We start from the raw sequence: 16080 nt of genomic DNA, 5'->3' as shown, positions 1-16080 counted from the left end.
ACTGTCATCGTTTCACATCATGGCATCTTCAATGACAATATACCGACACTGTGGACACAGAAACCTACATCACTCAACACGAGAGAAGACGTTAAGATGGGAAATCAAAAGTGACTGTGCGACAGAGGAGGAAAGAGAAAGAAAAAAAAAAGTTTCCTGGATTATCATAACCACCAATTTAGGTGCACCGTGTAAAATATGCCATGTCATTCTCTGTGGCTCTCAGCGAGACGAGGACACACACACACACACACACACACACACACACACAGACACACTCACTTCTCTCTCTTTGTCTTTGAGAGCGGACACTGCCTGATTCTCTAGGTCAACAAGAACAAACTGAAGAGGAAGATTACACAACACACACACACACACAAATATACGTATGTATATATATATTCACAACACGCACACGTACTGGCCTCTGCCTGTTTTCGCTCGGACAGACTGAACTGGGGAGGGCGAGGATGTGTCATCACCTGACCTCTGACCCTTTGTGTCCCAGAGGGCATTGGGGATCTCTCTGCCGGGCCCAGTCCAATACCTCAGCTTCTTATTCTTAGGGACTGTATACTTTTGTAAAGGAATGTACCTATGAAGAAAAAAAAGAGTGTTATTAAGTTGTCCCCTTGTTTTTCCATTTGATAGTGGATGTGTATATTGTATGTTCATAACCAAGAGTATATTTATTTGTATTTTTTTTTCCTCTTCAAGGGGAAAAGAGAAAAACTTCAAATGGTGCAAAATTAATGCTATGATTGTTGTTCTTCTGATAACTCCTGTATCCTCTGAAAAAAAAAAAAAAGTCTATGAGGCAAAAATCCCCTGGTTTGTTAGGTGACCACCAATGACTCAGCTCAGTTGATTTTATAAATCGCTGGTGCTTTACAAACTAAGCCATAGAAAGAACTAACTAGAGAGGGCAAAAAGTAGAGGGAAGGGTTAGAAACCTGCTGGTAGAAAATCATTTCATCATCGTGAATGTTCGACAGCAGTAGTTTTATGTAGCTGGACTCGTTATCGATTCTTGTTTGTGGTTGATGCAGCTTCATTCTCCCCCCCCCCCGCACCGTGCGGACGCCTCGCTGCAGTTCATTCCTTTGCTTCTAACAAATTATAGACGAGGCTCCTGTCATACATCAACTTCAGTTTGATCCCAGCTTTAGCAAAAAAAAAAAGAGGCGAGGAGAGCAATTACACTCACTCATGCTACATTCCATATTTCTGTCTTTCAATCGATAACTCATTTGAATGTCCACTGGCTGCCTGGGGGGGTTAAAATAAATTATGCATCTGCCAATTTTGATAGTTGGTCATAAATACAGTCCTCAGTATTTGCTTCCATGTGTAAGTGTCAGTAGCAACAGAAAAGTTCTTGCTTAATGGGGGAATCAGGAGGAAATAGCCAGAGAAGAAGCCATTTTCAGATACATTAAAAACAGAGAAGATCAGCCAATACGAGGCAGTAATGTAACCTTGATGGAAACCTGTGTGTGTACTAGGAAATATTATTGCTTGGGATGGCAAAGATACATTGATGAATAATGCATACATACCCCATAGCCTATAATGAAGATAAAGTGGAGGTTAATGTGCCTCTTTCACTTAAGATGCATAGGAACCCAGTAGGGTTATTAAAAAAAGGGCTAGTAAATGGCTTTGCTTTTGTAGAACACATCAACTGTGAATATTACACATCCTGGAAGAACTCGCAGGAATACTGTGGAAGGCTGGTGAGTTCTTGTCGCCCCTGAACCTGAAAACAGCAATTCTTGTAGGAGTTCTCCTTGTGCAAAGTGTTTTCAGTGTTTTATTTTAGACAAAAAAGCAGACAAGAGAAGATGAGACAGAAGTTTGTCATTTTCCTGCAAGCCAGATCTCCATGGCCCTGAGCCCGAAGAAATGTCCACACACCAGTAGATGCTCCCACAAGCTTTTTATTGTACCTCCTAGGTAGGCAACGTTTCGGGCACAAACTAAGGGCCTGAAACGTTATTACCTTAACATTATTAGTCCTCACCTTCCCTTAATGGGGCATAAGGCATCAACTTCTTCTCTCCTTGTCAGACCCGTCCATCTTGGGGCGATCTTTGGTATGTGGTTCTTGTCCATTCTACATATGCATATTTATACACAGTCGGAAGAAAGGCCTGTGCCCAAAAAGTTAACTTAAAAGTAAAATAAAAAGTTTGTGGGAGCATCAACTGGCGTGTGTGGTAAGTTCTCGTCTTCGGGTTCTGTCACTTCTGTCCAGCACCTGTTGTGTTTATCAGGTTTGAATGTGCGTGCTTTTGTATATTTCCTGAGCCCGACTCAGCCATGGCAGCAACTCACCTTCAGACAAACTCACGTCCTCTCCGAGGAAAGCCTCTCCTTCTCTCAATCATGCAGTCCATGACAGAGAGACAGAGGCCTGACTCTCATCCCCTCGCTCGAACAACACGTGAAGGTTTTGTTTTTTTTGTGAGGGACAGAGGCTCCCGCACCCTTCACATTAAAAACCTCAACGTGCTTCCCCATCCTGTCGCGCTCATCTCCCATCGGTGTCACGATGATGCATGGCTTTGGGCGAGGAAACGCCATTAACGGGATATCTTCCTTTAACAAGGGGATCTGACAGGTTGCATGATGTTTAATTGAAATGAGTCAAATGTTTTCTACAGTGTTTAGGGAAGGCAGGTGATCCATCACTTTGGGTTGACACGCTCCCCTCCATAGGCTCCACTATAGACCCGACTGTTGTAGGAGATGATGTTTAAAGGTTTAGTGCCAACTCGGAGCAAAATTCACTGATACACGGATCCCTGTTGGTGGGACTGTGCCCGTATAATAATAATATTGTTCATATCTGTGCTCGTGCCATTCCAACTTGCAGCGTACTTGACATTTCTGCCGCATCTTATTTCCTGCTCCTGCGTTTTTATCATGAGTGGTCTTTTTTTTTTCTGTTGCACTTATTATATTGTAGTCGACTGACATGTTGTCGTGTGCCATATTTTCTACTGCCATTACCTATTCTGTGACGCTTTTGTACCTTCCTATAGCAATCTATTGTGCTGTTATGCCCAATGCCTTGTTATATATATATATATATATATATACTGTATATATATATATACAAGCTCAAGTCTGATCGCCCGGTAGAAAGGCTGCTTTGCTGTAATTTATTCTTCATAATCACACACAGGATCCATGAGAAAAGGACGCTGGGCTGCAAAAACAACTTTATATCCAGGAGCTGCTCTCAACTGCTGCTTGCCAACAAGCCGGCCGTTTCTTATTGTTTAGTGCCACTTGGATTTGGGTAACTGTCGCAGTAACGATGCACATCTGGAGCTCCAGAGAGGGATTTTACAACAGGAGTCATGAGGTGCTGACCAGTAAATAGATTCTCACTCGTGGTTTAAGTGAAACCTGCAGTGTTGGTCTATAGGGAAGGTAAGGTCCTTTAAATGTACAGGCAATTGTCTTGAGTTCCCAAATTATACCAGCTATTGATACTGGATATCGTCACAATGTCAGATTTGTCATTTGTGTAGATCTGCAAATAGAAATTGTCTTCTGCACAAAATCCCAACATGCATCTAAGAAACCCAAAACCTGAGGATTGTGATGAAGTGAACAATCGATCCAAACGTACATGTTTAGATGAAGAAAGCGTGTTCTGGTTGTCGTGTGGATTATCTGTGGATTGCTGTCTGCCGCAGCTGGAAACAGAAATAAGAGTTTGACTTTGATAAGAGCAGCTGCAAACCTCCTCCAACGGTTCATAACATCGCTCAGAGATTCTCTCTATGTTCACAAATACTGCCTGAGCCACTCGAGGTCACGGAGATATCACAGGTGGTTTCTTTAAGTGCGAGCCGTTTCCCTCTGACGCTTTAGAATTTAAAAAAAAAAAAAAAGAAGAAAAAAGTCATATCTGTGCTGCTGTGGTAGTTTTTCATGAGCTGCTTACTTGTATTGACAACATGGTGCCAAGCTTCAGAGGTTCGACCTCCCACGACCCGACAGGAGGTCGAACCGACACAGCGTTTACAAAAGAAAAAAAGCAGAAGAGCCTATTTTTCTCTCGGTCATGAGGAAACTAAAGGAAAACTAAATTTACATATGGATAATTTATATCAAAGTCCTCATTAATTATTTCACAATCTATTGTACTTTTTAAATGTTCTGAACGGAACCATTTTATATTGTATATATATGAATATATTTTGTTTTATTTTGTACTGTTCATTGTACTTTGCTTTAATTTAGAAACAATATAAATAAAGAACAATACTGTGGAAACATCCCACTGCTTTTCGTGTGTTTCAGCACAACGACATCATCATCATCGTCATCATCAATGATCAGTAAGTAAAGTAAGAGAAAACAGATCAGCAACTATTTTCAATTTTTTTTAATAAATACCCTAAAATAGGTATTTCCTTAAATGTAGATATTTCCTGGTGGTTTTATTTCTTGATATCACTGGGTGGACCATTGGTTGAATGAAAATAAAGATATTTTTCACTGTTTGATAAACTTTTATAGATCATATGATGCTATATGTTAAGATTCAGTTAGTTAAATCAGAGAATTATGAAATGAAAGCATTCGTTTGTCGCAAACCTTGATTATCACCATAACCCCTACAAAAATGCATGGTAAACCAAATTTAAGTCTTTATTACATTGGAAAAATACAAAAACTGACAAACATCTAAGTTTAATACTAAAATCTAAACATTTGGGAGTTTCATTTTGTTTTGAGCTTCTTCTTTGGTCTGTGGTCAGTGTCGGAGTCCGAGCCCTTTGCCGCCGCCGCACCACCTCCCTTCACATCGACCTCCTTGACTAGCGGGAGCTGCAGCTGAGTGGCGACGCTCATCGCCCACAAACACAGCTCCAGCCTGTGGGGCGTCCAGTCCCGCTGGGGATCCACTGAGGAGAAGAGGAGGGCCGATGGCGTCAGTGCAGTGCATCAAGGCAAGTTTATTTATACACAACCTGGCGGTGAAAAGAAAGTGACCAGTAGTAGGAGTATCTTGTTTTGTGTATTTAATCTTCCGGTCATGACCTCACCTTTGTTTAGTTTTTTTGTTCTCTCCACCATCTTGCCCAGGTACAGCGCGTAATGCTTGGCTGTGTACTGGATGGGCTTCAGTCCCGGCACACTCTCCATGGCTTCATCAGACATGAATGCAGTCTGTTCCGGAGCTCCTGCCGCCAACACAGCTGGGACAAAATTCACAGGTCAGCAACAAGCTATGCTGAATGAAGCTGAACTTAGCTTTGCTTGTCCAAACAGTGAGTCCCAGTTACCAGGGCCACCAGTATGAACACTCATAAACTCCAGCTGCTTTCAAAAGTGCACCGGACATTTTCCTTTAATGATCCTGCCAGTGCCCTGGTTGAGCCTACGTGAGAATAGAGCCGGAAAATGTTCGGGATAAGTCACAGCATGAGAGTGGGCGTGTTAACAGAAAAAACAAAAAGAAGACAAATATGTCTGGATGAAGAAGAGGAACCATATAAGATGCAGATAAAGAATTGGGTCAATTGGAAAGACAGTGAGTTTTACGAGCTTTTGGTGATAAAGGCTGACACCAGTGTCGATGTGCTGTGATTTAATGTCAGAACTCATGTCCTGCCTTCCACATCCTCTACCTAGACCCAACTGTTTCAGACATGTTCTCGACTTCATGTCTGAAAACGTCTTTATTGATCACAGAAACCTTTTTGTTTGAGTGAATTCTTAGAGTTACTTCAATTTGCTGGATCCAGGTTTTGCACAGCGAGACAATCAGAGACAGAAAATAGACGCTGTGCTAACCTGAAGCAGTGGCTGGCCCGACTCCTTTGAGGGAGCTGAGCTCTGCGATCGCTGCCTGCATGTCAGGCAGGAGGCTGAAGGCCTGTCTGGAACATTTCTCCACGGTATCCTCACTGTTGGACGCCACCAGCTGCTGCAGCCTCGGCCTGAACTTCCCTCTCTGCAGAAGAGAAGACGGAGCCACTCAAGGACATGGCTGAGTGCTGTTAAGACTATCGGTGCACACCCACACAAAAGAGAAAATCTCCTGTGTGGGCGTATTTTCTGTTTCCTGGGAATGTTATGATTTAGTGTCTAGACTCGACTTACTGTGAGCTTCCACTCCATCAGCTTCACCAGCTCTGACAGAGTGACATGTTTGTCAGATCGACCTGAAATGAGCATGGGCAGCTCCTCTTGGTACCTTACCAGGGAAACATAGAGGTTAGAATCAGTTAGCTTTAATCCCATATCCATAGCAAGGCTAACAGAACTCAATTCATATCTTAGAAGTCCTATACAAGAAAGACAACAGATAGTCTGTTCTGTGCAAACTTGATGTTTAGATCCTTGTACATGAGGGAAGGGACTAAAACAGTCCTGAATGTATTCTGCCGCCTGAAACAGTGAGTGCAATCATACAAGTAGATAAGAGGAAGTCAATATATAATATTCAGGGAAACACTTGGTTCAGGTCCGGATCAGGGGGCTGGATCCAGCAATTATATTTTTTTACCACTGCAAGATGGGGTATTTTGTTTAACATTTTCACAATATTCCTGAGGAATAATACATAGATCTTGATCAAAAAATAATTTGGCCCATTAATGGAATTGATATCTCAGAGCGGGTGAATTCTGCTGCGGCTTGAGTGATCTTGACTTTAATTTGATTTGTGCTAATGGAGATATTGACAATACAAGTATTTTGAGTGTAAGACGATTGAAAGATACAAGTAACCGAGAGAGATTATTGAAGCCAAATATAAATACAGATTTAAAGATAAATAACTAAAGCACTACAAAGTTTTAACCCCCATTTTTCTATCTGTTAAGCACTTTGTAACCTTGTAGAGAAAAGTGCTGGATAAATAAAGTTGATCACTAAGTGTGGTGTTGTAACTGTAACTCTAAGATGGAGGAGGACGGGGGGGATCACCACTTCTCCAGGATCAGCAGTTTTCCAGGTTTCTTGCTCTTGGACTTGGCCTCCACTACATCCCAGTACTGGTCGTGCACACTCCTCCATGCAGCTGGCTCATCACAGGCAAACAGATCAGTCATAGTGGAGGAGAGAGCTCACACACCAATAACCTGTGAACAAATGAAAAACACTGTGTGAAGGACCTGCCACTCAGGAAAAGCCGATTTAAATGAATGGAGTCGAACATTTAACACCTTAAACTGCCCCTGTGTGGTTTAATCCTTTAAATCCAGCTTTCAGCCACGTGGGAAGGACACACACTATAAAACAGCACATGTGAGTGAACACATCCTGAATGAACTGTAGTGTCTTGATGCTTCCGCTGTTTCCACACACCCAGAGCATCATGGTCCCGGAGCCACGAGGTTTCTGAAATATCGCGATATCACGCTGCAAAGCTACTACTTCCGGTACCTCGGGCTGCGAGCAACAGTTTCTCAAGGTTCGTCCCCTGTCACACCTTGTTGTTTTTTCTTCACTTGGAAGCGTTTTCTATCAAAACACCGCTTTCACGACAGATCGCGAATCTTCTGACACGCGTGGAAACTTAGCGTCATGCGCGTTTCGCCTGTGGGAGGAAGGGTTGCTTGTGAAGCTATGCTAGTTAGCATTAGCATCACATTCCAGGGATGTTTATGGTGCAGCTCCAGTAAAGTGTGTGTGTGTGTAGCAGGTGAACACCGCTGAGGGACGTTGAGCTGGTGGAGTTTAACCGGAGATTTGACTTTAACGAAACGCCATCGAAGCACGAAGGCAGTGGTGCACGTGGTGTTAGGGCTGAAGCGCCCACCACTGTGTGAAGTCACATGGGTTGGCTTGTTTTCCTCTCAACTGTCATTGTTTACTCACGTGAAGTTCGGCAGGGATTAGTCCATCACCAGCTATCGGAGGTGAAAACCCACTTTTAATCAGCTTTTCAATGCTGGAGAGAGAAGGGAGCGTTTGGTAACAGGCCACCAACATTTTTACAGTCGTTGATGGATGTATTATGATGAAGGTTTATATTTACAAAGAAAAATCAAATGCTGATTTCTAATATTTAAATGTGGGAAAGTTGAAGCATAACCTCATACTAATCACTGTTTAATAATAATTTCTAAATGTTTATTACTGTGCAATTCAATAGTGAAAATTGTAAAGATGTATTCTTCACATATGAAATATCGACCCTAACAATAAATGCAGATAGTTTCACTTTGTCCATTACATTTGTCTCTCTCCAGCTAAAAAGCAAGCTGTCTCTCATGGGAGCACATGAGAAAGACTCTGTGCTGCTGCAGATACTGAGGAGGCCGGGGGTTCTTCATCAAGTAAGTACTGTAGAGCTTTCATTGTCTGACGTGTTTAAGTTTGCATGAAACTGTTCATTATCTCTGTTGGATACAGTGCCATCCCTCCTGCATCTGTAAGGACTGTATGAAGTTAATGTTTTATTTAGCTATAGTGCCACCTTCTGGTAGATATCAGGATTTTCACATGTCTTTTTCAGCTGGCACTTGTGCAGACGTAACCACAGCAAGTAACAATTGACGGTGTTGTTTCCCCTGATGGCTCTGGCAATCAATTTTATTTTTATTCTGTCTACACCAGAAACGTGGAGAAGATGTCACGTGTTACCACAGCCCTCAGCAGCAATGCCATCACCGGCCGAACAATGTTCTGCCACTTGGACGCGCCGGCCAACGCCATCAGCGTGTGCCGCGACGCGTCCCAGGTGGTGGTGGCCGGCCGCAACATCTTCAAGATCTACGCGCTTGAGGAGGAGCAGTTTGTGGAGAAGCTGAATCTCCGTGTCGGTCGAAAACCCTCGCTCAACTTCAGCTGCGCCGATGTGATGTGGCACCAGATGGAGGAGAACCTGCTGGCCACAGCCGCCACCAACGGGGCGGTGGTCACCTGGAACCTGGGGAAACCGTCTCGTAACAAGCAGGACCAGCTGTTTACCGAGCACAAGCGCACCGTCAACAAGGTGTGCTTCCACCCCACAGAGGTGTACATGCTGCTGAGTGGCTCGCAGGACGGCTTCATGAAGTGCTTCGACCTGCGCAAGAAGGAATCTGTCAGCACGTTCTCAGGTAGTGATATAAAGCAGGTCAAGGAATCTTATGCTAATAATCTAATCCGATGCAGCATTGGATTGTAATTATTTCTTTACTGCTAGTATAACTTCACTTTTCTTTGCATGAAGAAGAACAGAGCAGCAGTGATATAAAGAAAATCATCTTAATGTCTTTTGAGTGTATGATCATATTGAACTTGGTTAAGTTTAATTAAATATTTCAGAAATTTCCAGTGTTAGCAATGAAGAATATAATTTCTATATATATATATAGAAAATATATATATAGAAAATGGTCATCAAGACTATAAATACAAACTTTATACGATATATATATATATATATATCGTATAAAGTTTGTATTTATATAGTGCTTTTTCTAGTCTTGATGACCACTCAAAGCGCTTAACAGCACAGTTTTCAATTTCACACATTCATACAGTACATCTATTAGCAGTACCTTTTTTCTATGAGAGGCAATTCAGGGTTCAGGACCTTGCCCAAGGGGATCGAACTGCCGACCTCCTATTTGGAGGACGACCGCTCTACCCTTCAGCCACTGCCGCCCCATACATCCATAAATCCCATCCTTCCATACCTTTGGTTTAGTGGAATGTTAATTTCCAGGAGTGTCATAGCACATTTCTCCTCACAGATGTGCAACATATGAACTGTGTAAATCTCTTCCAAGAAAAGAGCGACTTAATTAATATAAGTGAAAATATACGTACTTTAAGATTTAAACTATTGACACCGAATTTATGAGGTAAATTCTTACTGATCCATTAATGTCCTCTCGCTACACTCCGACTCATTAAATGTGTAGTTCTCCGAATCAGTAATAACACTTAATCATCCGCTAATATCCCTGTGGATTTTTTTATAACCCTTTTTATGTGCTCTCCTCCAGGTCAGTCAGAAAGTGTTAGGGACGTCCAGTTCAGCATGAAGGATTATTTCACCTTTGCTGCATCCTTCGAAAACGGCAACGTCCAGCTGTGGGACATCAGACGACCTGACCGCTACGAGCGGATGTTCACTGCCCACACCGGCCCTGTGTTCTGCTGCGACTGGCACCCTGACGACAGGTCAGACGGATGACCATGATAAATGAGAGCTGTGCTTGATGCGCTGTTTTGGTGTTTGAGGAGTTTTTATTCAAGCATGATTTCTATTTTAGGGGATGGCTGGCCACAGGGGGCAGAGACAAGATGGTGAAGGTTTGGGACATGACTACTAACCGGGCCAAGGAGATCTACTGTGTCCAGACCATCGCCTCCGTCGCACGAGTCAAGTGGCGGCCTGAGAGGAAGTACCATCTGGCCACCTGTTCCATGATGGTGGACCACAACATCTACGTGTGGGACATTCGCAGACCTTTCATTCCCTTTGCCACCTTCGAGGAACACAAAGACGTGACCACAGGGATCGTGTGGCGCCACCAGCACGACCCTCATTTTCTGCTCTCTGGCTCAAAGGACAGCACACTCTACCAGCACATGTTCAAGGACGCCACTCGTCCAGTGGACAAGGCCAACCCCGAGGGCCTGTGCTTTGGACTGTTGGGTGACTTGGCTTTTGCAGCCAAGGAGAGTCTGATCAGCAGTGACCCCAGCAGAAAGCCTTACCCCGGAGGAGACCGCCGCTACCCCATCTTTTTCTTCAAGAAGCCCGACCCGACGGAACAGTTTGCCCACGTGTCCAGTGCTCTCAGCGTCTTCGAGACAGACTTGGCCAGTATCCGCATGGACTGGTTTGTCAAGACCGCACAACTCTACCTCCTCTGTGGGAAGCCGTTTGCTGAGCTGTGTGATCACAATGCCAAGGTAGCCCAGGAGCTCAAGAGACCTCAGGTGGGACCTCAGTGCGACGTGTGAACAAATTGTCAATTTTAATAGAAATTTCACAGATTATGACCTGTGACTGCAATACAGTACCATGACTTCTTGAAGTACTAGGGCTGCAACATACAATTGTCTATGCTGTAGCCCAAATTGGCATACCAACAGCCCCAAACCCAAAGATACAAAGCTCTTCAGTAACAATCATAGCAAACTACAACCAGAATACATTTAGATTTGAGAAGCAGTGAATCATTGTTGGGGTTACTTATATGATATGATTCAATAAACCCATCGACTAAATCCTACCCACAATTCAGCAATAATACAGGAATGCAAACTCTTCCTTTTAATGGGTTTGACAGTAAACAGAGCGCCTGGAGTATTTCATCCAATTTTCTCAATCATGTTTTATAAACATTTCACATAATCTTTATTATTTTCTTCATCACTTACATGCAAGACACAAGAAAAGTATATTTTATTTGTTAATTACTACAATCCATCGATCTGTAGCTGTATTGCGATGCTGGAAGTGTCCCGCAGCCATATTTTATTTATTATATTTGTTCATTACTCACAGGTTTCCACAACTTGGACCATGCTGAGAATCATGTTCTCCGACCCTGCAAACCTCACAGCGTCCGGTCAAAATCTCAACCTGAGTAAACTCGGTACCTTGCCTTTAATGAACAGGTAAATTAGCTTTTTATTGTGTATCATTACAAAATATGAATAACAAATAAGTATTGCAACTCATTTACAGCCTAAGTTTGGTCCACGTTATGTTTTCAGCTTCAATTTGAAGGAGATTGGCGCCGGGATGGGCCCAGAGAGCAGACTAGAGCGCAGTAAAGGTGAGAGCAGGCAGGACAACAGCCACCTGGAGCCTGGAAACCTGCACATCAGCAATAATAATGAAGGTAAGAATAGTTATTAAACATCTTAGAAGCCGAATGAAACATTGACAAGCTCGGCCCTTGTGTTTCTACAATATTCATCGCTTATAAACATTCAATTTCAGAAAATGAGGAGACGGAGGGCAGTGAGGGCCAGGCTGAGTACATGTTCGGTGATGCTGAGTTAGATGATGACGACCTCTATTCTATGGAACATGACAACCCAACAGGTCAGTCCCAGTCTCATCACAGAGGAAGCTAAAGGCTTACCCACATCAGAACCTGCTGTTTCTAAGTCTCTCTGCGCTCAGCACTCTTTTATCTAATATTATCTCTGCTCCCTTATTAACAACAGAAGAGCTTGAGTACACGCTGCCCCAGGAGGCCTTCCCGCTGCGCCACGAGATCATGGATAACCCCGCCGCTCCCGAGCACCTTCAACAGGACAAGTCGGACTCCCCGCACGTCAGTGGCAACGAGGCCGAGGTCACCTGCCTGACGCCCATCGAGTCCTTCTCCCTCATCTCCATCTCCCAGCCCCTGTTCAGCCCAAGTCTACCGGCCAGCTTCTTCTGCCCCATAGTGCGGGAGATGCTGAGCTACTACGCTGAGCAGGGCGACGTGCAGATGGCCGTATCCGTGCTCATCGTCATGGGGGACCGGATACGTAAAGAGATTGATGACCTAACCCAGGTCAGTGAAGGAAAAATGGGTTCTTCCTCAGTTTTGTAAAATGTGGCGTTTCAATCTGTCTCGGGCGAGAACTTCGGTTTCTGCATTGTTGAAGCAAAAATCAAGTTAAATCACTTTACTTTGGTAAAAAGAAAGACTTGCTGGTTGACTTCAGGGTGATATTAAATATTTGAAAGATGTTACAATTTTTTTCAGAACAAACATCAACTGTCAGGTCTTATATATTTACTCTGATTTATGGGGTATCATTCATGTTGATAAATTTAAAAACAAGAATATTCTGAGATACTTCAATGTGACTATATGTTTTAAATATTTTGTCTATAACCAAAACATTTGAATAATGACATTTTAAATTTAATTTGACAAAAATAAGCTAGATAGAATAAGAAACACTGAACGAGATGTGCTTCCGTTTCAGGAGCACTGGTACATGTCCTACATAGACCTGCTGCAGAGATTTGAGTTGTGGAACGTCTCCAACGAGGTCATCAAGCTGAGCACGTGCAGCGCCATCACCTGCCTGAACCAGGCGTCCACAACACTACACATCAACTGCAGCAACTGCAAGCGGCCAATGAGCAACAAGGGCTGGATCTGTGACAGGTATGAACACTTCACCACCATTTCATATTAGAGAGTAACTTTTGTGTGTGTGTGACTGGCCAGCTTGGTGTGATACCTTTGTGTAATAGCATAAGGAGGTCGGCCTCTTTCATGTTAAATGACCCTGTTAACATAAGGATTGGTAAAATAACTACACAACTATCAATCGCACAAACTGTTGGACAGACATGGATGTAAACTGTTATTTGATTGGTTGGCGGAGCCATACAATTGCAAAGGAGAAATTCTAGCTGTGTGTTCTTGACGTCTCTCGCTTCTCACGTGTTATTAAATACACTGAATGCTTTTTTAACTCTGACATGAAAACAAACTCTGACAAGCGCCCTGTGTATCTCCTCCAGGTGCCACCAGTGTGCCAGTGTGTGTGCAGTGTGCCACCACGTGGTAAAGGGACTGTTTGTGTGGTGTCAGGGCTGCAGCCACGGCGGACATCTGGAGCACATAATGAACTGGCTGAAAAGCAGCACTCACTGCCCCGCCGGCTGCGGTCACCTGTGTGAGTACACCTGAGCCCATCACAGCCACTGCTCATGCAGGTATTTCTCTGTGGAAGTGGGAATCTCTCCACACACAGACTTGTATCATCATCAACTCACCAGAGTAACATGAGACGTCTTCATCCCTCTGTGAGGATCAGAGTCCTCAGGCTGCGGAGTCGGAAGGAGGATTCGTTTTCTGTTGTTTGTTCCATGTTCTCTTCCGGACAGCTACTCACAAGAAACACAATCATGAATGGATTCACTTTTACACTTGAATCAATTTTTGAACCTTTTATTATTATTTTTTGTTCGTGAACATATGTTACGATTCAAATACAAAGAATTCAACAACATATTACTTGAATTCACATTTGCTGCATTTTCCATACATTTTAAACCTCTCAGTAAAACATTGAAGGCTGTACAGGGAGAATTGTTTGTCTCATCCGACGTGGATTGTCAATGTTTGTACATAATGACTAAAAAAACTATTTTTTAAAAACTGTAGAAATTAATTTATGAAAGATTGCTCATTATTCAAGAAGTGAATTAAAGCAATAACCACAGACTAGACCCGTTCAGTTGTCCCAGTGTTTTGTCCACTGCATTCTCCAAAGAAACCCTTCACTACATTCACATGTATGGTGGTTTGAATGGGGTTTTTCCTCCCCTACACCTTAAGCTCATGGGCCCAGAAATCCAAACTGGCAGCCTCTAATCCACCAGCCAGACACAATGTGTGCTGGTCAGAGTAACCTTCATTGGCTTGTCAAGGTTTTTATGTGTCGCTGCTTGTGAGAAACACAACAGAAAAAAGTAAAAGCCAACAGAGACGACTTCTGTTCACATAAAGCTCAAAAGAACAGCTTCGGCTCGGGTGAAATTTGACTGAGAGTCTCGTCCCATCAGGCCCTGCACGGCCTGATGGCGACTGGTTGGAGGATTTTCCTCACTAGTTGTCAGTTTCACTGGCGGACTTTCAGGAGATGAGTAAATCCACACTGAAAGATGTCAAATATTTTATCAGCTCTGTCTCAACAGATGCTGCTCAGCTTCACAAGTGCCGGTCTCTCCCTCCTGTTTGCCATCAGCAGGAGAACATGACTACTAGAGTGAGAGTCGGGACACATGGGTCATTTTAAAGCTACGGAGTAAGTGTAGTTAGTGAACACCACTTCTCACCCCTGTGGCAGCTTAACATAACAGTGCAGTAATCCATATTACCTGGTAATCATACATCAATATTTCACTTTAAGTAAAAGGATATTGTCTATTACGACGTCTGCGCTGGTTGGAGTTTGTGCTGATTTTAAAAACCCACGAGCTGGATACTGTTGTGTCTAGATCAGCTGCTGCAGCCAACAGCCACATCGTGCCATGGTTGTTACTGAACATAAACTGTCATCGCATCAATTTGCAGCCAAGGCCCTGGGCAGAGTAGCTGAGTTCCAGATGTAGTCCCTAAGAGGACATCCCAACCACCAGCGGGGGGGATTCCTGACCTCGAGGCTCAGTCAAAGATATGAAGATCTATTCAGTGGTGGTCAAAGAAGCAAACATTTAAAACATTCACAGACTCTTATATTCCACAAATCTGCCGCTGTATAATGCAGAGCTCAGTGAGCACTGTAAATAAAAAAATTCTGCAACTGTTCTCCAACTTCCAGTTTTCACAAACTTGTCTTGCGAGTCCGTGAAAACATTGAATTTAAAAATGTCTCTTTTTGTCATTTCTATGTAACGTACATGAATGTGTACATTTAAAACAAACCTGGAAAATGACAGAATCCATCTTTACTGTAAGGAAACTGGGTTTTATTTGATTTAAATACATCCACGGATATCCAGCATTGAAAAGACTTTGAAGGAGTTCAGGGTAAAACAGGGTCTTGCTATAGAAGACACAATGAATCCACAAGATGAACTACTTGACAGCATCACTGAGTGAAATCTGAAACTGCTTTATTATTTGTGCTTTGAAAAAGAATTCAAACTTGTATTTTGCACAGATAAGTCTCAGCTCTGGGTTTATTTGACTCCTGTCTACAGTAGGGTGGGCATCGAAAAGCGCTTCCAGATTTCCAATTCAAATGGAATCATTAAGAAATGTAAGTTCTGATTCTGCTCATCGATTCCTAAAAGCATCACCGCATCTCCCAAGCTACACTGGTCCTGGTGCTCTCTCTTGACTGGACCATTCTGCCCAAAGCAGAACTATTTGGAGATAACATACAGGCGACCACAAAAGTCTGGGAAGAGCCGCCCATGAGCGTCATCATGGACCCAGGAAGTGTTCAAAAGACAAGGGGTCTGCACAGTGCCAACTTACTTCGTGCAACTAACATGACCACGCTAGTCTCCCTCTCCCTCACAAACCCAGTCGTCCTGCTCAGTCAACAGCCAGGACCTTGTTGCAATCAGGTAAGTGAAAATTAAGTAAACATTTTCTTAACCTAATTTGGTACAGTTGCAAGCACCAC

General features: G+C 43.2%; 2 protein-coding genes across 4 annotated transcripts; one reads left to right on the top strand and one right to left on the bottom strand.

Annotated features, from left to right (window-relative positions):
• Positions 1-4658: 4658 nt before the first annotated feature.
• Positions 4659-7333, bottom strand: zgc:112496 (uncharacterized protein LOC541336 homolog). 2 transcript variants are annotated; one of them, XM_062413993.1, is made up of 6 exons: positions 7197-7333; positions 6958-7112; positions 6130-6223; positions 5821-5980; positions 5070-5222; positions 4659-4928 (listed from the first exon to the last, which is right to left on the bottom strand). In XM_062413993.1, the coding sequence occupies exons 2-6, from the start codon at positions 7080-7082 to the stop codon at positions 4744-4746; spliced, it is 717 nt and encodes a 238-aa protein (XP_062269977.1). In that variant the 5' UTR covers positions 7083-7112; positions 7197-7333; the 3' UTR covers positions 4659-4743. The 2 variants fall into 2 exon arrangements, with proteins under 2 accessions (XP_062269977.1, XP_062269978.1); XM_062413994.1 differs by having other exon boundaries at positions 4785-4994.
• wdr24 (WD repeat domain 24) lies at positions 7312-14173 on the top strand. 2 transcript variants are annotated; one of them, XM_062413989.1, is made up of 11 exons: positions 7312-7444; positions 8226-8312; positions 8593-9077; positions 9972-10149; positions 10242-10914; positions 11486-11598; positions 11698-11825; positions 11927-12031; positions 12157-12494; positions 12916-13100; positions 13463-14173. In XM_062413989.1, the coding sequence occupies exons 3-11, from the start codon at positions 8606-8608 to the stop codon at positions 13629-13631; spliced, it is 2361 nt and encodes a 786-aa protein (XP_062269973.1). In that variant the 5' UTR covers positions 7312-7444; positions 8226-8312; positions 8593-8605; the 3' UTR covers positions 13632-14173. The 2 variants fall into 2 exon arrangements, with proteins under 2 accessions (XP_062269973.1, XP_062269974.1); XM_062413990.1 differs by lacking the exon at positions 7312-7444 and adding an exon at positions 7789-7892.
• The last annotated feature ends 1907 nt before the right edge of the window (positions 14174-16080 follow it).

This window comes from Platichthys flesus, chromosome 20 (genome assembly GCF_949316205.1).
Source record: "Platichthys flesus chromosome 20, fPlaFle2.1, whole genome shotgun sequence".
Lineage (NCBI taxonomy): Eukaryota > Metazoa > Chordata > Actinopteri > Pleuronectiformes > Pleuronectidae > Platichthys > Platichthys flesus.
The sequence above is the reverse complement of the archived record's forward strand: the minus strand, read 5'-3'. Positions and strand labels throughout refer to the sequence as shown.